At 35.7% G+C, this 24,223-nt stretch overlaps 1 protein-coding gene across 4 annotated transcripts in view; it reads left to right on the top strand.

Annotated features, from left to right (window-relative positions):
* gramd1a (GRAM domain containing 1A) overlaps positions 1-23,917 on the top strand; it is a 30,934-nt gene extending 7,017 nt beyond the window's left edge. For 3 of the 4 annotated variants that reach the window (XM_051864666.1, XM_051864665.1, XM_051864667.1), the window contains 18 exons: positions 5,956-6,154; positions 7,411-7,431; positions 7,530-7,614; positions 7,728-7,831; positions 8,268-8,363; positions 8,497-8,577; positions 9,409-9,527; positions 11,311-11,566; positions 13,013-13,175; positions 13,349-13,492; positions 15,146-15,267; positions 17,505-17,647; positions 17,735-17,838; positions 17,913-18,143; positions 18,842-18,926; positions 19,903-20,010; positions 20,089-20,209; positions 21,948-23,917. In XM_051864666.1, coding sequence (XP_051720626.1) covers positions 5,956-6,154; positions 7,411-7,431; positions 7,530-7,614; positions 7,728-7,831; positions 8,268-8,363; positions 8,497-8,577; positions 9,409-9,527; positions 11,311-11,566; positions 13,013-13,175; positions 13,349-13,492; positions 15,146-15,267; positions 17,505-17,647; positions 17,735-17,838; positions 17,913-18,143; positions 18,842-18,926; positions 19,903-20,010; positions 20,089-20,209; positions 21,948-22,043 — 2,278 coding nt within the window. In that variant the 3' untranslated portion in view covers positions 22,044-23,917. Of the gene's footprint in view, positions 1-2,477; positions 3,115-5,955; positions 6,155-7,410; positions 7,432-7,529; positions 7,615-7,727; positions 7,832-8,267; positions 8,364-8,496; positions 8,578-9,408; positions 9,528-11,310; positions 11,567-13,012; positions 13,176-13,348; positions 13,493-15,145; positions 15,268-17,504; positions 17,648-17,734; positions 17,839-17,912; positions 18,144-18,841; positions 18,927-19,902; positions 20,011-20,088; positions 20,210-21,947 lie in introns of those variants that run through there. The other variant, XM_051864668.1, reaches the window with a different exon arrangement.
* Positions 23,918-24,223: the final 306 nt, after the last annotated feature.

Raw genomic sequence — 24,223 nt, 5'->3', positions numbered from 1 at the left:
CAAAAGTAACAGTAAAGACATTTATAATGTTACAAAAGATTTTTATTTCAAATAAATGCTGTTCTTTTGAGCTTTTTATGAATGAAAGAATCCTAAAAAATGTATGTGTATAGCATTTTTAATAATTGAACAGAAATAATAATTGTCTGTGGAAAATTCAGCTTTGCCATCACAGAAATAAATTACATTTTAAATGTACACATTTGTACTTAATATGAAATATTTAATATTAATTTAACATTAAACATAAATTTAAAAAATCAGCAATGCCATAAATGCTGTCGATACAGTTTAACCTGTATTGAACATTCTTTCAATGCAAATATAATGATTTGTTCCCTAGTAAGTTGGCATCGTTCAGTAACTGTTACTGTAACAGTTTTCATGCATATGTAAAAACACCATACTTGCTAGTTATAATTATAGTGAATTTGTCCAGCTAAAACACAGAAATATTTCCAGGGACCAAATTAAACAGAGAGTCCTGAAACACTGTTATTATGTGAGGTTTGAGTTCATGAATAACAGGAAGATGATAGAGTGACAGAAAAAAAGAGGAGGAGTGCTCTTGGCAGTGGAGTGATGGAGGTGGGGCTGTGTCTGAGCCGTCTGGCTCTCGTACACATGACATCACTATTACCCAGTAGGAGTGTTACGCCTTTTCTGGTGATGTCACTGCTGCCCAATCAGAAGCTGCTGTTTTGATGCTGCAGTGAAGACTGTCAGCCAGTGAAAAGACACGCTTAGAGAGCGAAAGGTGTTTTATGCATGCCACATGAACAGCTGTGCCCTTGTCCTTCTCAACTACCAACTGGTTTTACTGACCTAGTTCTTTTTGTTGTGTTGCTCAGCCGTTTCGAAGACTCGCTCTGAATTGGAGCCTATTGTGATGTTTTTACAAGGTTCTGGATATTGTTTAGCAAGTGTTTATTTATTTATTAGCTTACTAGAACCTTAAACCATACAATTAGCCAGAACACAATCGTTGTTAGTCTGAAAACAATACAAAATACATTTTATAGGTATCAATTATAACCCTTGTAATGATTCAGACAGGCATGAATGAGTATTACAGTATGAATCATTTACATCTGATGAAACTAAACCGGGTTTTGGGAAAGCCGTACTTCCTTTATTTGTAGACAGAACTGTGCTAGTCTTAAGTTCAAGAGGTAAAGCCTGTTCGTTGCTCACTTGCATGAATCGTTTTCGCCGACTGTAGAATTGGCCTTGTTTGTTGAGCAACGTCTGTAGGTTGTTTCCCAGTCCAAAATCAATGCAAATTCCTGACATGCAGGTTTGCACAACATCAGACATGAACGTTCTAGGTTTTCCACCATCAGCTCCATTTAATTGAAAATAGCATTGTTTATAGTAAAAGATATTATATATATATATATATATATATATATATATATATATATATATATATATATTATGCGTAATGTGGCATAAATGTTATATATATAAAATGTAAACCTGTTACACCCTCTGTCCAATCCATGCATTTTGATTTCTCCTTCCTTGCCTGTAGTTGTTTACATCGGCTGCTTCTTAAATCTGAAGATTTCATTTGTCTAAGCCTCTTTGGAGTGCTTTGGCCTTTTTGGCCATGATGTGCCTGTGGTCCTGTGTGCCATATGTTATTAACTTGTTGAGATGCTTTTAGTGCTGCTGCATTTCTCAGATCACACGCATGCAATGCTCTGTGTCCTACAGATACATGTGATTGCAGAAATAGATTGACTTGCTTTGAGCTTCAAACCCTCAATCCTAGTGGATTATTGCACAAGCAGAGCGTTGTCTGTGTTTGATCAATGCCACTAAAGCCTCAGAAGTGAAAGGTAGAGTGACATTGATCACCTTTGTTTCCTGAGCTAATGTAGTTATCGTTATAGTTATCATTCCTGGTGTGAACAAGCCTTAAGTCACATTTTATTATTATGTTTAAAAAAATGTAAAATACTGGTAAATAAAGCGAAATGTTTATGAAAGTTATAAACATATATTTGAGTTCCCCTCAGTCCAAAGAAGAAAAAAAAATTATTTAAAGCTAAAAGGAAACTACAGGAAATGCATTATACAAATAAACTTGGACTCATGTATCCCTCTCATTTGGTACAAATCCAAATTTTTTTGCATGTTTTTCTTCCTTGAGATTAACTGCATAATATAAGTCGCAGCACATTTCAGATTATTAAAAAAAATGTGATTTTATATTTTGTAAAATATGGTAGGCTATAATGTTTTTTAGTGTGACCTCCCATGGTCAAAGTATTTTTTCCCCCAATTTTTAAAGATATTAGTAAAAATGCTCATAGCAAATTGTAGCTTTACCATTTTTGTCCATAGCAAATACAAACAAAAGTCTACTTAAGGCTACATATGATTTAGGATAAGTTTTTGGACATGGAAATCTATATGTCTTGGCTTCCCTTAACCCTTCTTACTGAGATTATGGCAGCCTCTCCTAGGAAAACAGATTATGGAGGCAGCCAGACCGCTGAGGATTATTATGCAATTTTATCATGATGATCATTATCTCTATATAAACTGGGTGCAGTTAGGGTTAACCAACTTCCCAGTTTTTGATCATCAGAATAATTCCTTTCATTTGAATGACTTTGTGCCAACGCCGGGTGTCGGGGCCATTTCAACCCAGTTTTATTGATTCAAGTGCTTCCACATAAACTCTAAGCATAATCCCCTCTGGGTTGGCCCTGGTGTGTGGTGGTAAAGAGACGGCCACTGCCTCAAACTGTGTTGATTCCCTCCTCCACAGAGAACATCCTCTTTTCTCCACCCCCTCCCCCTCTTGTCCAGTGTGTAGGTTGCTTTAGGATAACCGGAGCGCTCATGGTGGAGACCGCTGTGGTCGTTGCGTTTTAGAGGGGGTCTGGTACCTCGTTTAGGATGGGGATATTGAACGATTGCGTTCTGTTGGACTAGAACGGGCTGCGGATGAACAGAGGACGCGGTGTCTTCATGCATTCGGCTAGTTAATCTGAATGTACCGTCTGTTATGTCGGCGCAGTGCCATATTGAGAGGCTATACTGTAAAATAAACGTGGGCAGCACGCATTGATTTGAGAAAACACCCAATGACATGTTCGAGTAAGTAGCAAATGGTTAGTTGTTTTATGCAATGCATGCGAATGTTGTATTTATACAAATCCGTATGCTAGTGTTGTTTGACGATTCACTTTTATCAGTTATTCTTGCATCGCTGTGCAGTAGTAGGTTAGGCGTTTACACGCATGCAACTGTGATTGCATCCCCAAACCGCACTGATGACATCGACATTCTGTGTTTGATCAGTCCCGGTGTGCCCAAATGCACGTTCAGCACTGAGGATTAGATTGGCGCGTGCTGTAGTTTTACTTTGTGCACGTTTAGCATGCAAATTGCGTTTATTTTATATAAATTGCATTGGTTTACGCAGTGACTGAAGCTCTCGGTATTAGTATTTTAGATTTAGCGTTTAAGCGTCCATTCATTCTCTTCACATTTGCTAAATCGATTCGTGAACTAGTCGTTCATTTGAGTCGGTTCTTTTTTAATGAACTGTTCGAACCAATTCGACCGAATCAATCCAAGCGGTTCTTGAGTCAACTACTTGATTCATTCAACTGAGAACCGTTTCTTTTGAACATGCCTGATTCGTAATGAGAATCGATGATTGAGCTGAAAGAAATAGCGTTTGGAGTGTTTAAATAGCGTTTAACTAATGGACCAAAACAAAACTTTAATAGCCATATATCAGAAATATGAACAAACTTAACGTACTGATAATCAGCTTTTTGTTACTTGATTGCATGACAGCTTTGTCAACACGCATGGAGTGCTTGTCAATGACATAGTGATTACGTCATGATGTAATCGAATCTGATTGAATCTTTTTTTAACCGGTTCATTAAAACAAAAGAACCAGTTCACTGAAATTAGGCAGTAATTTGCTTTGTAACGAGTCTTGCTCTTAAACCCCCCACTCCCCCCCATCCCCCCCTATTTACCTATCAACAGGTATATTTTTTTTATACTTTTTTGTACTTTTCTGTAGTGGTTGATCAATATGGGGATTTCAGTGTGTGATTCTTAAATTATTACATTTGGTCCTTCCCAAACTTGGATATTTGTTTACATCTTTGCATAATGCCACAGTGCTTTTTTTTGTAAAGGGTTTGTTGTTACACCATTGTCTTCTGTGACTCGTCATCTTCTCATCTTGCAGCAGGCTTGTCTAATCGATGTCCTGAAGTGTGACTGTCTGTTATGGATTTGTACGGTGTTTTTCAAGGTGGTTTCAGAACTTTTCTTGCACTGAACATTTAGTTCAAACTAACTGAACTCACCACTCAAATGCAGTACGTACAGGAAAACTTGTGGTAAAGGTTGCCAGAATATATATTTTAAGATATTTAAAACATCTTTAAATTAGCTGATCTACATTAGTGCTATCATGTATGTAACAAGTGTCAAGTAGCAAGTAGGACTGGGTGATTTATTAAATATACACAATATATTCCTAATGATTTTTCTGGTGACATAAAATTAAGCAACATTGTGAATATCACAAGACAACATCCAGTATATTCTTTTAATATATGTATATTTTTACTTTTTTGCTGCATCACCCAACCTTAGTAAGAACAACTGGTATTAAGGATTGATTTCACATGCCTTAAAGCCACTATCAGCACTCCTTTGACTAAACAGGTCTCATATGTCTGCCATTTAAATGTCTCATCAGACTGATCAAATGCTGGTGAACAGATAAGGCTTTGTGTTTGTGTACAGAAGCCTCTATCTGTGTTGTTACCTTTATTTTACTGGAACAGGAATGGAATGCTACTATGGAAACGACTGTTATTAATATAAATACACTCTTTATAGGACCCATCCTGGACACTTCTTCAGTTTGTTCAGAGTGTGATGGCTTAAATTCTTCTGAATTGTATGAAGGATATTAGAGACTTTAGAGTCACACCTTAAAGGGATAGTTCACCCAAAAATAAAAATTCTGTCATTAATTACTCACCCTCATGTCGTTCCACACCCGTAAGACTTTCGTTCATCTTCAGAACACAAATGAAGATATTTTTGATGAAATCTGAGAGCTTTCTGTTCCTCCATTGACAGCCTACATAACTGAAACTTTGATGCTACAAAAAGTTCATAAAGACGTCGTAAAACTAATGCATATGAATTGAGTGGTTTAGTCCAAATTTTCTAAAGAGACTCGATCACTTTATATGATGAACAGATTTAATTTAGGCCTTTATTCACATATAAACATTGATCAGCGAACATAAACAGAAGCTCAACCGAACCTGCTTGATGCGCGAGAACAAACATGCTGCGTAACACACAAGAATGAACCTCATTGGTTGTCACACGCGTCAAGCAAACGCTTGAGCTTCTGTTTACCACACAACTGATGTGTCCGTTGATCAATGTTTACATGTGACTATAAGCCTAAATTCAATCATACAAAATGATCGAGTCTCTCCAGAAAATTTGGACTAAACCACTCAATACATATGGATTAGTTTTACGATCTCTTTATGAACTTTTTGAAGCGTCAAAAATTCAATTGTGTAGGTTGTCTATGGAGGGACAGAAAGCTCTCATATATAATCAAAAAGATCTTCATTTGTTCATCTGAAGATGAACAAAAGTCTTACAGGTTTGAAGTGACATGAGAGTGAGTAATTAATGATAGAATTTACATTATTGGGTGAACTAACCATTTAACTTAAATGCTGTCTGTTGTAAACCAGAATCAGTTAGTTGCAATCAATACAGGCTGTTTGGTCAATAGTGGATAAACCTTGTCCTATTTGTTGTTTCCTTGTGCATGACCCAGTTACCCTTAAGGGCGGTTGAAGCAGAGTGCTGAAATGCCAGATGACTGTCTGTATCTCCTTTCTGACCTTCCTTTTCCTCCGCCTGCAGTACAGCCAGTAACTCTCCACGCAGCACTCCCGGCAGCTCACCCTCCTTGCGCCGGCGTGTTCTGGGAGGCAGAGCCAGCGAAGGGGAGACAGCTGGGGACAGAAGTGGTGGAGGTTCAGACAGTCCCCTGCCTCCTACTCCCTCCTCATCAACCTCCTCCTACCCGCTCACGGCCCGCCACTTCACTCGCAATGCCAAGGTAAGCCACGCTCTAGGCCAGTGAGATTGTTGGTCGGCGCTAATGTCTGATATGATGAGTGCTTGCTCTTCCACCCATTTACTGAGTGTGTGAATAAGGCAGGAAGAATGCTAGTGTTGCAACTTCCAAACAGTTATTTAGAAATAGTTCTGAAAGATAAAAAATTGATTAAACAGGTTCTAGTTAACATGTGCACATAAAACTACATTCAAAACCCATTTTAGTTCTGTAATATGGCATATTTCTGAGTGAAGCATTGGGCAGGAATTAATCTTATACACTACTGGTCAAAAGTTTGGAATAATTAATATTTTTGAATGTTTTTGAAATAAGTCTCTTATGCCCACCAAGGCTACATTTATTTGATCAAAAATGCAGTAAAAACAGTAATATTGTGAAATATTATTAATATTATTTAAAATAACAGTTTCAGAAATCATTCTAATATGTGGATTTGGTGCTCAAGAAACGTTTCTTATTATCAATGTTGAAAACGGTCAAATAAAATAAAATAAATGCTGTTTTGTTTTGTTTCTTAGTTAATGTTAATCTCAGCATTCACTAATACATTTTTTAGATCAAAAGTTGTATCTGTTAACATTAGTTAATGCACTGTGAACTAAGATGAACATTTTTATTAACTATAATTGAGAAATATTAATACATGCTGTAAAAAATATATTGCTCACTGTTAGTTCATGTTAGTTAATGCATTAATTAATGTTAACAAATGAGACCTTATTGTACAGTGTTACCGAACTTTCTATCCATAAAAAAGGTATGAGGTTTGCACAAAAATATTCATCAGCAAAAACAGTTTTCATCATTGTTAATAATAACAACCATTATTAATATTTGAGTGCCAATAATAATTGGTAATAATTGTGCACCAAATCAGCTTATTAGAATGATTTCTGTTAGATCATGTGACACTGAAGACTTCTTTAAAAAAACAAAAACAAAATCGTAATTATTCCAGTTTTTCTACCGGTAGTGTCTATTGAAAATTTATTGGACATGAAGAGTCTGCATTACATATTCACATTTGTAGTCAATGTCACAGACAGCACTCACTGATTAAAACATAAGTGAATTTTTATTTTTTATTTCTTTATTTTTTGGAATAATATGCACTGATGAGTTGTGCACAAGAAGACCAAAACATTAATAAAAGTAAATAGGGTCCATTTTGATTGTTTTGTTGAGAAAAAGAATGGAAATCAAGACCCTCATTCATCTTTTCCTTTCCATTTCAGAAAATGCAGAGCTGGTATAATGTAAGTATCCCGAGGTCTTCGGAAGTTCATGCCTCAGTGTTTTGTGCTTTAGCTGACAGTGCTGTTTCCCTCCTCTCACATCTCTCTCTGATATATAGGTGCTCAGCCCCACATACAAACAGAGGAATGAAGACTTCCGTAAACTCTTTAAAAAGCTGCCTGATACAGAGCGTCTCATAGTTGGTGAGTATATGAGGAAAGCAAGCAGAATGTAATGAGTGATATTATTTTAAGTGCAGCACAGTTCTGATCACGTGGCCTCTGCTTGTGTTCATTTTATTTTGTTTTATATCTAGACTACTCATGCGCACTGCAGAGGGACATACTGCTCCAGGGCCGTCTCTACCTGTCTGAGAACTGGCTCTGCTTCTATAGTAATATCTTCCGATGGGAGACCACGGTAACCCTCACATTACTGAAAACATTAACAATGAATTTCCTAGTGGATAAACAAGTATTTCATAGAGCATGCACATGTATGTCAAGTCAAATGAAGTGCAAAAAAAAAAAAAAACACATTTGTTTGGATCAAAACAATATTTGTTGTTTAACATCAAATTAAGTGAAACTTGAAATCCAATATGCAATGCAATTAGTAATATTTTATATGAATTGGAATTAAACAATAAAGAGTACTTAAAAATAAAGAGTACTCTCTTACATAACAATTACTCTGTCGGTAATCGGACCTGGGGCCCGTTCTTCGTACATGGATTACGAAGTTATCTGGATTTTACTGTTGACAATTTCACAAATGAACATGTCATATGAGAGTTAATTCAGGCGAACCGCTTATGTAAATCGTTAATATTCTTTCTCTGTCTTTGTATCACCAGATAACCATACTGCTGAAAGATGTGACCAGTCTGACCAAGGAAAAGACAGCCAAGCTCATCCCTAACGCCATCCAGATTTGCACTGAACATGAGAAGGTACCGCTCTGCAGACATTGGATAGGCACGCTAAAATTACCATTAATGGATTTCTTTTGCTGGCTGCATTTTGAACCTCCTAAGCCAATAAATACTCCGCCTTTGATTTAAAATCTGATCTTGCACTTGTCAGCACTTCTTCACGTCATTTGGGGCAAGGGATCGCAGCTATATGATGATCTTCAGGCTATGGCAGAATGCACTGATGGATAAGGTAAGAATCACACTCGTGCACATTTTATTAGTGTATAAGACATAACCATCTGAATTCTCCTGTCAGAATGTGCGCTGTGTTTTTGTCGGAGTGTGGATGATTTCATATGGCAGGTGACCAACGTCGCTTGGCCATCGGCCATAATAATTAGCACTTGGCAAGGTGCAGGTGGTGACTACAGTTGCATTTCAATCTTCAGCAAGCATGTCTGTTAGAATTGAACAGTAATATAAAGCTACTGCAGCTTATATTGTTGCAACTAACATTTCAACAACTGCTACATTTGCTGAAATGTTTTCCTGTGCTGTAAGTTTTAGTTAAAATATAGTTAAAAATCTGCCAAATGCATACATTTAAAAAATAACTTAAAAATGTTTAACAGTACTTTATTATTTTTAGGTAAAAGCTCTGTTCCAAACTCTAGTAAGCTGCCTACATAGGCAGCATTTTTAGGCATCACAAAATTGTAAGTCTGTAAATATGTAAATCTGTTCCAGAATGCATTACAACCAACTTGGCAAAAATGCCAGACGGAGTCAATGGAAATATTGATTATAAATATACTATATTTTGAATAAAGTAGTTAAATAACATCTGTAATCAAAATAAAATATTAACAAAATGAAAATAGTTAATAAAAATGTACTATTTCACACAATTTTTGTAATGCATTTTTTGTCATTGTTACTCTGTTAGCTAATAGCAGTAGCTATTAAATCGGTCATCACCTCTGCTGCCTCACGGAAATGATATTGAAGCAATTTTTAGCCTGGAAGTGTCCATACTGAGCTTCTACTTGAAGCACTGATATTATATTTCTCTTTTCCACAGACTCTGTCTCCTAAGGAGTTATGGCACATTGTTCACCAGTGTTACGGCACTGAGCTAGGGCTCACTAGTGAAGATGATGACTATGTCTCCCCTACTGCTGAACATATGAACGGCCTGCTGTGAGTACACACTGAGAGGAATCTGTTCATGAAATTTTATTTATGAAATTTACCTGATAAACACAAGGACAGACAGAAGGTCACAGTGTACCTGTATCTTTATTTTATTTTTTGGTTTTAGATCTATCTGTCTGTCTGTCTGTCTGTCTAACTATTAGAGCTGCACGATTAATCATTAAAAGATTGCAATCTCGTTTCAAACACCCACACGATCTTATTCCTAAATAACAATGATTCTATGTCTATTTTGCCCGTTTCACATCGCAAGCCTTAGTGGAGATTAAACATAGTGTATTTTGTCGCTGCCCATGTAAATAAATGAGAGGGTCGGCCGTCACGCTTCATTCATTAATATGGGCAGCGACAAAACACGTGCTGCTCACGCTCTGCTGATGCTTGCGATGTAAAACAGTTTAAACCAAAGACTTTAGGGACTTTGGTTAACCTTTTAAAGTACGATCATCACACTGCAACATTCAAATCTGCGTTCACACTGCCGCTGATCCGGAGAGAGCTGCTGCCATGTAAATGAAGCAGCTTCAAAAACTTTTCAACCACACATTATCATTATTTATGTATTACAAACATTTAAATAATGGGATAAAAGTGTACTGGGATTAAAGTTTATAGTTTGGGTATAAACACTGATGTCTACGGTAGTGATCAAAGAGTAAATCATCTTTTGAAAGTATTTTGACACTAGTATGTATTGTATCACTTATCGTTACTTTAGGAGGTGGCAATAAGTGAGTGTTTGTCATTGAATCATTCATTTAAAAGATTTATTCACAAACACTGATTCATCTAATAACGAAACAAGTCTTTATAAATGAGACATTGGCTCCATTCAAATTATTTCGTTTAAATTAATACATTTTTTAAATTGACTAAAGCAGTGAACATTTTGTCAGAACCTCTAGTTTGTTTAGATGTCTAATTTTTTTTTCTTCAGAATCGTGAGAGAATCGCAATCTCCATTTTACACACATGCAAAAAAAATCATGATTCTCAATTTATCCAGAATCGTGTAGCTCTATTATCTCTCTCTCTCTGTCTATCTATACCACATAGAAAATACATACACTCAGTATTTTTATTTTATATTTTATTTTTAGTTCAAAAAGGCAATATTATACATATTACTTGAATTATAATTTTTAAAATAAATTTTATTTATTACATTTACAGTAGAACACAAAGACAGACAGGTCACATTGTACCTGTATTTATTTTATTTTATTTTATTTTATAAAATTGTATTTATTAAATTTACCTTAGAACACAAGGAAGACAGAAGGTCACATTGTACCTGTATCTATCTATATTTTATTTTAAGCTTTTAGTTAAAAAAAAAAAATTATATACATTACTCTCCTTTTATTTTTCTTTATTTTTTCATTTTTTATTTTTTATTTATTTTCCCCTCTAAAGTCCACTTATGATACCAGTAGACAAGAATTTTAGTTTTGACATGACAATTTTCCTCCTTCTCGCTAATCCTTGCCATTAATTGTACCGTTTTTTGCAACTGTTCCTTTCAGGCTTATATAAGTCTCTCTTATGATTGGCTAACATCTGCATACTTGCATAGTTTACTGTCATTTATCAAGGTTGGCCAAGTTGATGAATACCAAATGGTTGATATGTAGACATTTTTGTAGCTTGGCTTCAGTAAATAATCAGGATGTAATTAGGGTGTTCTCTACATTAGACTATGTCTAGTACTAGAAAATGTCCCCTTTAACAAGCCTGACACTTACGTCTGACTGTCTCTGTTCTGTAGGCCAGGTGAGGAGCCGGTCTCCGTCACTGACCTGCTGGATCTGGGATCAGTGCCGGTGGCTCCGGTGGGCTCCTCTCCACCCTCGTCTGCCTCAGTTCTTCCCTGTGCTTCAGGATCTTCACCTCCATCCTCCTCTTCCTGCCAGCCTGTGGAGGTGCCGTCTACTCGGACCACGTTCGAACCTGAGCCCAGTCCACCCAGCTCCCAGAGCTCACTAACCCCCAGCACACACACTGGAGCTTCCCCGTCCTCAACCGTAAGTGTCAAAATACTGTGAAATACCAGCCAGCGTGGTTATGCTCAAAGAACATTACCACGGAAGATTTATACACAAAAGTTTGCAAAAATCCATTAATGCACTGTGATGCATTTGGTTTTCTGCTCTACTTGGTTTGTGAGTGAATCATTGAGTGAGTCATTTCTATTAATCTGTTAACAAATCAGTCTTAATGAGTGTGTTTACATGCATGTTTTTAAACCGATTATGCTTAATACAGACAGCGCGTGTGGTCATGTAAAAGTGTTTAACTGTTTTCCTTTATCGACGTAAGGTCATAAACAGCTTAAAAATAAACCGATCGACAGAGCTTACCCCGATTTCGCCTGGCATGTAAACACCTTAACCTGCATTCTGTCGCCTTATTGAAGTGTGCATGTGTGATATGTGACAGAAAAGCGTCCTTATACGGCAGATTTAAGCGCATCCAGCCTCAGAGAGTGTTTCGTGGTAGGGGAGGAGAAATATATCGCTGACTCCGACCCTAAGAAATATAAAAGATGTGTTCTCCTCTGTTGCAGTGGTACAGTTGTAGAAACTTCAAATATGAGAGGAGAATGAGTCTGTGCAAGTATCTTGCTGACATTTTGAAATACTCAGGGTTTTTTAATGCTTTATTTAACATCAGAACTCGCATAATAAATATAGAATACTCTTTGAGTGAAATACATGGATGCTTACGTTTTGATGTCACCACCAGGAAATAACCTGTTTTTTGATAGTCTTGTAAATGTGGCTTTTCCAGGTTATTGATTTGCATGTAAATCGGGTTATTTCAGCTGATTTTTGGTAGTTATCAGCATACTGGTGTGCATGTAAACATGCTTAATGATTCATTAGTAAATAATTATTATTAAAAAAAAAAAAAATTACAAATGAATGAAAAGTCTGAAAAAGAATAATTGTGACCAAATTTAATATGCATTGCATTATTTAGTAAAGAATCATAATTGAACTGAATCATTATCAGAACAAATATTTACACCCTTGGTCATTTATTTCAGGCTTTTATTTATTTATTTATTTCTTTCTTTATTTATTTATTTTTAACAACGTCATGTAGACATTTTATTGTGAAGTATTGGCTATACTTCTATGACTTTGTTTGATACAGTGTTATTTTAATATTATTTATATACTATTATAGTATTTATTAATATTTTTATGTTTTAATTTTAATTTTAGTTTTAGTAATTCTGTTATATGCTTTTGGCATTTTTATGTTGTTTAAAATGTCTATTTACCTTTTAATTTATTTTTTATTTCAGTTTTAGTCATTTTTGTACTTCAACATAAACTTAATTTCTTTTCTTTTTTTTCAGTTTTGTTTCAATTATTTCAATGATTTTTAGTGGTTTTTAGTTTTAACAATAACACCTGTTTCAGAGTGTTTGTTAATTCTCTTTCTCTCTCTTCCTTTTATAGATCTTGGAAGAAGGCGGGGACAGCCAGTCAGAATCAGCCAATCAGTCACTTCAGTCCCCTCCCACTGTCCCACACAGCCTGGGAAACCTCTCCTCATTGGATATGACCAATGATGAAGAGCTCCCAACTGACCCCAGCAATTCCTCTGACACTCAGGATGAGAGTGAGTGCTTGTCTTCCTTGTTTCTCAGAACAAACTGTGACCTTAAATTCGCAGATTAAAAAAAAAAAGATTTGAACCCATTCTCTGTACAGACTAGATAAATATGTGTTAATTAGCTATGTCCTTGATAAAAAGTCCAACTGGTTCATTTGAACAATTTTTATTCTCCACAGGTGAGGTGGAGTCTTTCTGTCCGGACCTCAACGGCCGACTGCATATCAACACGGTTGTTCGCATGAGCGTGGACAAGCTCTACGACCTTCTGTTCTCAGACACTCACTTCATACAGCACCTCTTCTCACAACGTCACTTCACTGGTCAGTTTAGTCTTTTTGTAGCTGAGTTTTCCATTCTTGCTACTTCTACATACTTTCATTTTCCGATTTGAATCACTACAGTACAATATTTAATTACAAATATATATATATATATATGTATATATTTATATATATATAAAAATGATATAAAAAGACCTATTCATCTTATGAATTATAAAGTATAATTATTCAATAAATATAAAAGTATAAATATGAGTTATATTAATTATATTAAAGTATTGTGAATTATATAATCAAATTAGTTTGATTTATTGTGTATTTTTAATGTTTCCTGATCAAAAAAAATCTCTACTATCTTTTATGCTTTTACATCCCATATTATTGTAACATTAAACTCGTAGCTAGCTGGATTAGCTGTTCTCTATTTACCGAGGTTCCCGTTACTATGGTTACAGATCTCTGATTGATGGGTCTCACATCGGAAGTTTAGCATTTAAGCAAATTAAAAGTAAAATTACACATTTATGGATTCTACATAAGCATATATTATTGTTAAACAACCTTGTCTTTAAAAGTTTCTAATTGGATACGGTGTCCTAAAACATTATGCGTGTTTTAATTCCAAAGCATATAATGTAATTAATTAAATTTTAAATATATAATAAAGTGGTGCAGGTATGATGTCAGAACCCGAGAAGTCTAATTCGCTGCTGGTTCCTTTGAGATTTTCCTATGGGGTTTTTCAATTTATGTGTAAAATAAAGCCAGTGGTAAACATAACTTGATGATACTTTGACGTTTTGTTCTACAACGTACACTGCACACACTCACACCCCAAGCTGTCTTATTTAGTTAACGTATTAAAAACATACATTTTCAAAAATGAACATAACTGCTTCAAAATTTGCGCTTTCGCTATGGGTGTGTGTACTTTAAGTTGTAGAACAAAACATCAAAGTGTAGTCAAGTTATGTTTACCACAGGCTTTATTTTACACATACATTCGAAAACCCAATAGGAAAATCTCGAATGAACCAGCAACGATTTAGACTTCCTGGTTCTGATGTCATACCTGCACTGCTCTGTGAAGATTGTGAATGCCATTTTTTTTCTCCCAGAACCCTACTGTAGCACTCTGTTGCCCTTTAGCATACTTTGCTAATTGAAATACTGCACCTAGTGGACTGGAGTTCCTGCTTGCATTTTATCTTTGACTGTGTTGCTGACTATTTTATGCATGGCCAGTTCTGCTGTGTTGTTATTGCCTTTTCCTGCAGTTTTCAGATCCCACGTGTCCTATTTCCCCCCTCCCTTTCTCTCTTTTCATGCTGTGTGTCCTATAGGGGACTTTTGGAGCGGATAATGAGAACTCGACTATTTGGTTTCAACTGTGTTCTATAGCATAAAGTACCATGATCTCATTCTTTTTTTCTCTCTTGGTAACTTTGTACAGCAAATAATGTCAAAAATATTCATGATAGATCAAGAGATGATCGCCTCTGTACCACAGTGTGAGAATTGTTTTTTTCTCGTGCTGAGCTCTTTGTCTATGTTGTCTGCATGGATAATTGCCCCCTTCTCTGTGCCCCTGCAAGTGCTCTGACTGTAATCACACACCCTTCTTTCTCCCTCTTCCCTAACTGTTCTTTTTCTGCTTCTGTTCTCTCTCTCTCTTTCGTGTGATTGGTTCAGATCTCTCTGTGCACGAGTGGCAGCAGGACAGCAGCAGTGGGAGCAGCAGTAGAGTTCTGAGTTACACCATCGCCATCAACAACCCACTGGGCCCAAAAACCGCTCCTGTAGTGGAAACACAGGTGGGTCCACATAGCTCTTTTTCTTTGTTTTAATCTCAGCTGTTCCTCAGTCTCCCTAATTTTTATTAAAGGGACAGTTCACCCAAAAAATTAAAAGCCTGTCATCATTTACTCACCCTCATGTTGTTCCAAACCTGTATGTATTTTATTTTGTCAAACAAAAAAGAAGCTATTTAGACAAATGTTTTTTTTTTTTTTTTTTTTTGCCTGTACAAATGAAAGTCAGCGGGGTCCATTATAAGTTCTTTTGTGTTCAACTATAGAAAGAAAGTCATACAGCTTTGAAAGTATGTGAGGGTGAGTAAATGATAACCGATTTTTTTTTTTTTTTTTTAGGTGAACTGTTCCTTTAAGTCTGATAACACATAATAATTGCTTCACATTTGAAAGAAAATAGCCAATAAAATGCAATAGCCACTAAAATGCACTAAAATACATTTAAAATGGAGTTTTAACCCTGATCTTTGATGTAATAGACTATTATTATTTTATATCATAGACTATTATAAACAAGATTTTTAAGAAATGTTGCAGGTTAAATACAAGCTCTACTGACATCACAAAAAATATTTTTGACTTTTGACAACAAAAAATTGTTTATAGAGATGCAGTTACAATAGATGCAGTTTATAGAGATGCAGTCTGTGCACTAAGGCTTTGCACTAAAACAAGTTTTAAAATGGACATCGGTTGTGACATCAGTTTCACAGACAAGGCTTAAAGGGTTTAATTCACCCAAAAATGAAAATTCTGTCATTAAAGGATTAGTTCACTTTCAAATGAAAATTACCCCAAGCTTTACTCACCCTCAAGCCATCCTAGGTGTATATGACTTTCTTCTTTCTGATGAACACAATCTGAGATATATTAATAAATATCCTGACACATCCGAGCTTTATAATGGCAGTAAACAGGGGTCACGAGTGTGAAGCTGAAGAAAGTGCCTCCTTCCACATCCATCCATCATAAACTTGTACTCTACATGGCTCCGGGGGGTTAATAAAGGCCTTCTGAAGTGAAGTGATGCAGTTGTGTAAAAAAATATCCATATTTAACAAGTTATGAAGTAAAATATCTAGCTTCCGCCAGACCGCCTTCCGTATTCAACTTACAAAGAAAGTGTAAAACTTTCGCAGTTCAAAACGCTTACGTCCTACGCCTTCCCTTTTCAACTTAAAGAAAAAAGCTTAACTGACGCAATGCCAGTTCCGTTCTCTTCGTAAACTGAGTCCACTTTTTGAAATGTCAAAGTTTCAATTGCTTAGCTGTCAATGGAGGGATAGAAAGCTCTCAGATTTCATCAAAAAGATCTTCATTTGCGTTCTGTAGATGAACGAAAGTCTTACAGGTTCTTGAGAGTGAGTAAATAATGACAGAATTTTCATTTTTGGGTGAACTATTTCTTTAAGCCTAGTCCCAGACTAAAATGAATGTTTGAGCTGTTTTAACTGAAAGCAACTTGCATACTTACATATGTCAGTGCCATTGTTTTGTCTCAAGATGCAGTAATGTTTTTTTCTAAGGCATGTTTATAAAAGCTACTTAAATGTCCTAATTGAACTAAGGCCTAATCCTGGCTAAATCTAAGCCCTGTCTGTGAAACCATGAGTATTTATGTTAACATCAGACTAAAATAGCTTACTAAACTTGTGCAGTTAAAGGATTAGTTCACTTTCAAATGAAAATTAGCCCAAGCTTTACTCACCCTCAAGCCATCCTAGGTAAATATGACTTTCTTCTTTTTGATAAACACAATAGTAGATATTTTAATAAAAATCCTGACGCATCCGAGCTTTATAATGGCAGTGAACCGGGGTCATGAGTATGAGCTGAAGAAAGTGTCTCCATCCACATCTATCCATCATAAACATGTACTCCACATGGCTCCGGGGGGTTAATAAAGGCCTTCTTCAGCCCTAGTTAATATTAATGTTAATCCCTATTTACTTATAACTAGAAGTTCATCCACCTAGTACAGTAAATCCACCACTAAAATGATTTATCCACCGTTACAGCTCAAATAACACATATTAACACATAAATGCTTAAGAAAAAAACAAGCTTCATATTTCTGCCTTTTAATATTCTCAAATGCTAAAGACTTCCTTTGTAAGTGCATTAATGTAGACAGTTTTTGTTTTTACAAATTGAGGGACAACAGAACCCAGAACTTTACTTTAATGATGGGTTTAAGCAGGAGGTAAGGTCAGTTTGGTGTATTTTGTCATGTTGCACAGACTCTCCACAAGAGCAGCAGCCGGGGGGAGTGTTACGTGGTGGACTCAGAGGTCATAACCTCAGGCATCCCCTACCAGGACTACTTCTACACTGTACACAGATACTGCCTCACCTCTGTCAACAAGCACAAGAGCCGCCTCAGGTAGAACTTCCTGGCCATTGTTATGCATGTATTGTTATGCTTCAAATGCAAACACCGCTGAGGGATCCATTGTGTGTGTGTCTGCAGGGTCTCGTCTGATATCTGCTACAGGAAGCAACCGTGGAGTCTTGTGAAAGCTCTGATAGAGAAGAACACTTGGAGCGGCATTGAAGAGTATTACAGACACATGGGTAAGCAGGTTCTCGTCTCAGTGTAAATCTTTTTTGCGACATTGGTGCTAAAAATGATCTCCATTCCTTGTCAGAGATGGAGGTGTGTAAGTTGGAGACACTGTTACAGTCGGAGGTTTCCGTAGTGAGTGCCGGGGAAGTGCCTTCCACAGACTCCGCCAAGACTCCCTCTGGCCTGCGCAGACGCAAACGCAACTGTCCGAGACGAGCAGGAGAGCGGGAGAGAGAAAGGGATGGAGCGGGAGGAGGTGGCGGGGAGCGGGGTGACCGAGGAATTGGAGATGAGCGTGAAAGGAGAGAAGCTGGTGAGTCAGTTGACACGGGAGCATGAGAACTGAGAAATTGTACTATAAATTATACTATAAAGTTTTTTTTTATAGTACAATATTACTATCTTTATTGATTTTTTTTTTTTTTTAATAATTATGATTTTAAAATGTAATAAGATAAATCTAATATAATAATAAAAATGAATAATAATAATTAATAATTCAAGTTTTACTTTTTTAAAATGAAGACAGTCATAAATATTAATATTACTATTGCTCTTCAAAACAATTTATTATTATTATTATTATTATTAATAAATACAGTACATCGCTATTAATTTCACTATCGTAGTAGGTCTTTTGATTTGTTTAATCATTATATCATTGTAATTTAATGAAATAAAACTTATATTTTGAATAACAATATTCAAATATTATAGAATTGAATAAGAATAACATCCCTGTTTATGCTTTTACTGGAATTGCTGTATTTTTCCATATTTATACAGATTTCCGTATTTTCCACCCTTAAAAAAGTATGACTCACATGACTTGAAAAAATCTTAATATTATAAATAAAATATTTTCCACTAAAATAACAGCTCTAATTATATAATTTTATAATTTAATAAAATATAAATAATATTTCGAATAATAATTAATAATTCAGGTTTTCCTTCTTTTTTTGTAGCTGATCACATGCCTGTTTAATGAGACATTTTCCTTTTCTCTAGGTGCTCAGTATGTGAAATTGGGAGAGAGGTGGCGCGGAGCCGGCAACAATGGCATCTCCACCATCCTGCTCATTGTGAGCTTCATGTGAGTGTTTTCACCTTTGGCTTTCTGTTAATATTACTCCATGTGTATTCGTAATGTCAGCGTTAATGTGAGCCGCTGATGTCATCAGACTCCGTTTAGATTAACAAAATTCAATCTAAGCTCTTTGAGGCTGCCAGGTTGTCATTATGTGATGTGGCAGCGTCTTTTCTGCTCATTAGGACTTTAAGCTCTGCTCTGATTTCTGAAGATTAGAATGTACCATATTAACTAACACGGTGGACAACATGTTTTTATGTTTATTTTTAGGATCCGTGTGAAGCCTATGAATAATTTATCACCTATTAATGAAAAATCTGTCATCTTTTACTCATCCTCATGTCATATGAAACACATTTTCTTCTGTGTAACACAAAAAGTCATGTTTAGCAGAATTTCTTTAGCTGCATTTTTCCATACAATGAAAGCATTTTTCACAGAAAGCTATCATACAGCTTTGGAAAACTTTGAATATAGCATACAGGTCGTATAGACGGCTTTAATGATACTTTTTAGTTATTTTTAGAGCTTAACAGCTCCAGTCCCCATCCACTTTCATTGTATAAAAAGAGCAGCCTGGACATTCTGCTGAATATCTCCTTTTGTGTTCCACTAAAGAAAAAAATCAGTGAGACATGAGGGTGAGTATGTGATATTAGAAATAATATTTGAGTAAACTATCCCTTTTAACACACTTTTCCATGCGTAGTAATATTACATCGTCATCAGCTAAAGAGTGTCTGTGTCTCTTTTTCTGTTCCTCCCTTCTTTTGCGTACTAATCTCTCTCCTTGCTGTTCCTCTCTTTCTCATCTTGCTTTCCTCGCTTCCTCCTGCGTATAGGATCTGTGTCAGGTAGAGCCTCTGTCTTTGTGCTTCAAAGAAAAAACACACATATTTTTCATGACCCGAAACACTTTGCTATTACACCATCGAGTACAGACAACTATATTTAAAACGCTTCTCTCTTCCTCCTCCAGTCTGGTGGTTCTGGTGGCTCTGAACATGATGCTGTTCTACAAACTTTGGGCGCTCGAGCGGGCTGCACACACGCTCGAGACCTGGCACTCGTACTCTTTAACAGACAGGTATATTAAAACTAACCAAGTGGCTATACACACATGCTTTCTCTTAGCATGCTGATTCAGTAATCTCTCTGTCCACAGCCCTCTGCCCCAGTCAGCGGGAGAGTGGGCGCAGGTACTGCAGCTCCAGAGGCAGTTCCACCAGGCCCAGATGAACAAATGGCAGCAGATTTTACAGTCTTCTGTCTCACTTCTGGATCAGGTGGGTTCCTGTGCTAAACTTAAAGGGATAGTTCACCCAAAAATGACAATTTTGTCATCATTTACTCACCCTCAGGTTGTTCCAAACCTGTATAAATTTCTTTGTTCTGCTGTACACAAAAGAAGATATTTTGAAGAATGCTTGGTTAACCATATTCTTCAAAATATCTTCTTTTTTGCAGAAGAAAGAAATTCAAACAGGTGTGGAACAACTTGAGGGTGAGTAAATGATGACAGAATTTTCATTTATGGGTGAACTATCCTTTTAAGATGTTCAGGTCTTCATCAGGCAGTTACAACTTTGTATTTTTTGAAAGGAAATTAGGATTAATAACATCAGTGTGTGAACATTTACTCTTTTTAATAATTTTTTTTCTGAGATTTTGTCCTGCATCTATACCAGTGATTCTCAACCAGGGGTCCGGGGCCTCAGTGCACTTCCAAGCACACTTCTTAAAATGATTTTTAAATACTAAATATGCTTTAAAATGCTTTATGCTAAAACAACTAAATGAAGATGTAAGCTGGCGTCATGTTTCTTATTTTTATTTATGGACCAGGATTCCCATGGTCTTGGAAAACATGGATATGTGTTTCCATTTGTGATTTCCAGACCTAGAAAAAAAACATGGAAATTAATAAAATATTAAAAAGTCAAGGAAATTTTTATAATGAATATAATTTTTCTTAGTAATGTCAAGCTTAAAAATATTTTATTAGGTGCAAATTATGAGCAAAAAAAAAAAAAAACTTTAATCACAAATGACTAGAAAAGTCATAAATATAATATGTAAATTCATTGGTAATAAACTCAAAACATTATTTTAATTAATTATTAGGATAAAATACTATTTTTTTTTATCCTTTTATATAGTGCAGGGACACTATAGTTCATTTATGTAAGTGAGGATAGCAAAATAAAGTAAACTGTGACATATTATACACACAAATTCTTCATACAGTGGACTACCAGTAAAACTGATAAAAAAATTGGAACCAAAAATTATTCAGACACTTTGACCTGACCATGTTTTGCTTAAGTGTTATCTGACATAATTAAGATTCATTTTTTTCTGACACAGTTTAACTCTGAGATCTTGTCATATTTTATTACCATTTTTTTAAACTATATTGAATAAACTAGTCAATATAGTGAATTTCTACTGCTAGTTTTTGTAAATGAAACAATTTAAAAGTTTGAAAATGAGCAGCTTTGTCATTAAGTACGAGAAATTTGGCCCTTCAAATATTGTCTTTGGCAATAGCTTCCATCCACCTATTTTTGTGCGCATTTTGGGATATCACATAAAAAATGCTGGAAACACACGTAACGAATAAATCCCTCGACTTCCTTTAGTTTATTTCAGAATCTCATGTGTAATCCTTTTAGAATATTTAGCTTATTGTCTTTAAGCTTGTAAATGATCTGTTCTGTATTGCAAAAAAAAAGGTAGAGAAAGATACTACATTTCAATGAAAGGTTATAAAAACAAACTTTAGTTCCTGCTGGGAAAAAAAAACACGGTTTGCCGGAACTTGTTTAAGATTGTACCCTTGCCATGTCTCTCTGAAGTGCCCAAAACCCTTTTCAAAGACCAGGCTGGGACAACAAACCAGTTTAGGCTTAGGTTATTAGATTTTCTTTATGAGAAATAATGTACAAATAAGACAAAGGACATATATTATGAAAGTAAAAAGGGTTCATTTTGATTTCATGTTGTTTTATCTCTCTAATGTAGATGAAACAATCTCTGGAGAAGCTCCACAGAGGAATGATCACACCAGAGGTGCAGCAGGAGTCTGATCCAGCAGCAGACACACTGACGGATCAGTGAAGAGCATACGGTAACCCCTTCACCAAACCGTTTACTAACTCTGGTCACCGTGACATAGGCGTCCACAAAGGGAGCAAATCATAGATGGGAGATGGTGCTCAACTCAGTGACATTAACATTGGGATTGATTTGGGTAGCTTTTAGGTTACCCAAGTGTCCCAGCAGCAGCTACAGGACTACAAACAAACTCAACTCTTCTGTCAATCTGAATATCATGAACTCTGGGTCTGAAGCAATAACACACATGTATGGGAGCATCTGTGACTTTCAGCTGTGCTGCATCTTGAGCCGTTTTGTGTCTGAGGAAGCTCAACGTGAGCTTGTAGAAAACTGCAATTCATCGTGGACCTTAAAAAAAGAGCTTCGGAGAGATGCGTTAAAGATTTCAAAGAGGGAAGTGTCTTTCTCTTCTTGAGGAGGTCTGAAATCAACCTCCAGTCTGCTCCGAGAGACCTCTCAACCTGTCGTTTCGCAACAAACGTATTTTTATGTTTTCATGGAAGAGAAATTTCATTTTCTCTTCTGTTTTGTTACTGTTTTGATGATTTCAGAGCTGTTACTGAAACTTGTTCAAAGTGTGTCAGACCATTACAGTATTTATTTAATAGACTTGAATTAGTCTAACGTCTTTGTGTGTTTCTGCTCAAACGAGGACCAATGTAGTAATGGGTGGAACGAGTGCTATGAATATGAATTCCCATTTTAGCAATAATCATGTGGAGAAATTGTAATGACAATTAGAAGTTAATCTACAAGAAAGAATGCAAAAAAAAGTAAAATGTGCAGCTGTTACTTAAGGTAGAGTATCAGAGTGACGATTGTTTTTACACAATGTTACAGTTTTAACCATTGCTTCTTTCTCCCTAATGTTTTAGTTATTATTTTTGTTTTAAATCCCTGTGTATTTATGACTTTGGGGTGAAAGGAGCTGTTTCATGTAGTCGAGGTGTTGGGAAACTTGTAGAGTTTCACTGGAATCAAACTTGAACTGTTCAGAGTTACTGTTAGCTCGAGCAGCTGAACATACACACAGATCGGAGAACTTCAGCCGTTCCTGGGGCTGGACGTTTAGGACCAAGCAGAACTCAAGGTCAGGAGGAGTATTGTGATGTACATTTCACTCAACACTGTAGGTGAATCTCACAGAGAACATGTCCATGTGCTTCACCTCAAAATCAAAGAACAAATTAACAATTTTTTATATATATATATATATATATATATATATTTTTTTTTTTTACATTATCAAATCTTTTTTGATTTTCATTATGATGCAGTAAACGAAAATCATCCTGTCCAAACTATTTTTATTTTAATTTTTAATATTATTATTATTTTTTTTTTTAACTATTTTTAAAATTAAAACAAGCATCATTTTAAAGCAGTAAAACAAATACTGTCAAGTGGTAAAAATAACATAATATATAAATATATTATATTAATAATCTTCAGTAATTGGAAATCATTGAATTTCATTTTTTCTTTTGATTTTATTTTGAATTTCTTGACAGGCTTGGTGAGATTCACCTAGATGTTTTGAGTTGATTTTGTTTTTTCTCTCTCTCTCTCTGTTTTATGTTTGATTATTTCATTTGGACGGTCTGTTACTGATGTCCCCTTTCCGGCCATTTCATTTTTGTCCTGCCCTTCAGCCTCAGTGATCTCTCCCTCCTCTGAGTGTGTTATCAGAGTGTCTGTCTGTATGTCTGTCTGCGGGCGCTGCTGTGCAAAGCCCTTGAGTGATGAAAGCATGTGCTATTTATTCGGGTCAAGGAGGGAGAGAATGAAGGTGGGATGTATTGTATAGACGCGATTGTAAAGATGACTTGTGACAGTCACAAATGTATAATAAAAATGCCAAAAAAAGAGAAAAAGTTTGTGTATTACTAATTTTCTTTTTACCTGTGTGTCTGTCTATCTATCTATCTATATCTATATCTATATATTAGATATAGACATACCGATATATCGGCCAATAATCGGTACTGGCTGATAAAAGCAAAAACAGCCGATATTAATTTAATCTTCAGAATTTAGATAGTGTGTTAATATTAATTTGAGCAATGTTTGTTTATGATACCAGTTACTCTGAAACAAGTTAGTGAAATGGAGAGAATTAAGTTTTTATTTGCATTTCTTTCAAAATATAATAATTAAAAATATAATGATTAATTAGACAG

Source organism: Ctenopharyngodon idella, chromosome 16 (genome assembly GCF_019924925.1).
Source record: "Ctenopharyngodon idella isolate HZGC_01 chromosome 16, HZGC01, whole genome shotgun sequence".
NCBI classification, from domain to species: domain Eukaryota; kingdom Metazoa; phylum Chordata; class Actinopteri; order Cypriniformes; family Xenocyprididae; genus Ctenopharyngodon; species Ctenopharyngodon idella.
This window is presented reverse-complemented; position numbering and strand designations above follow the sequence as displayed.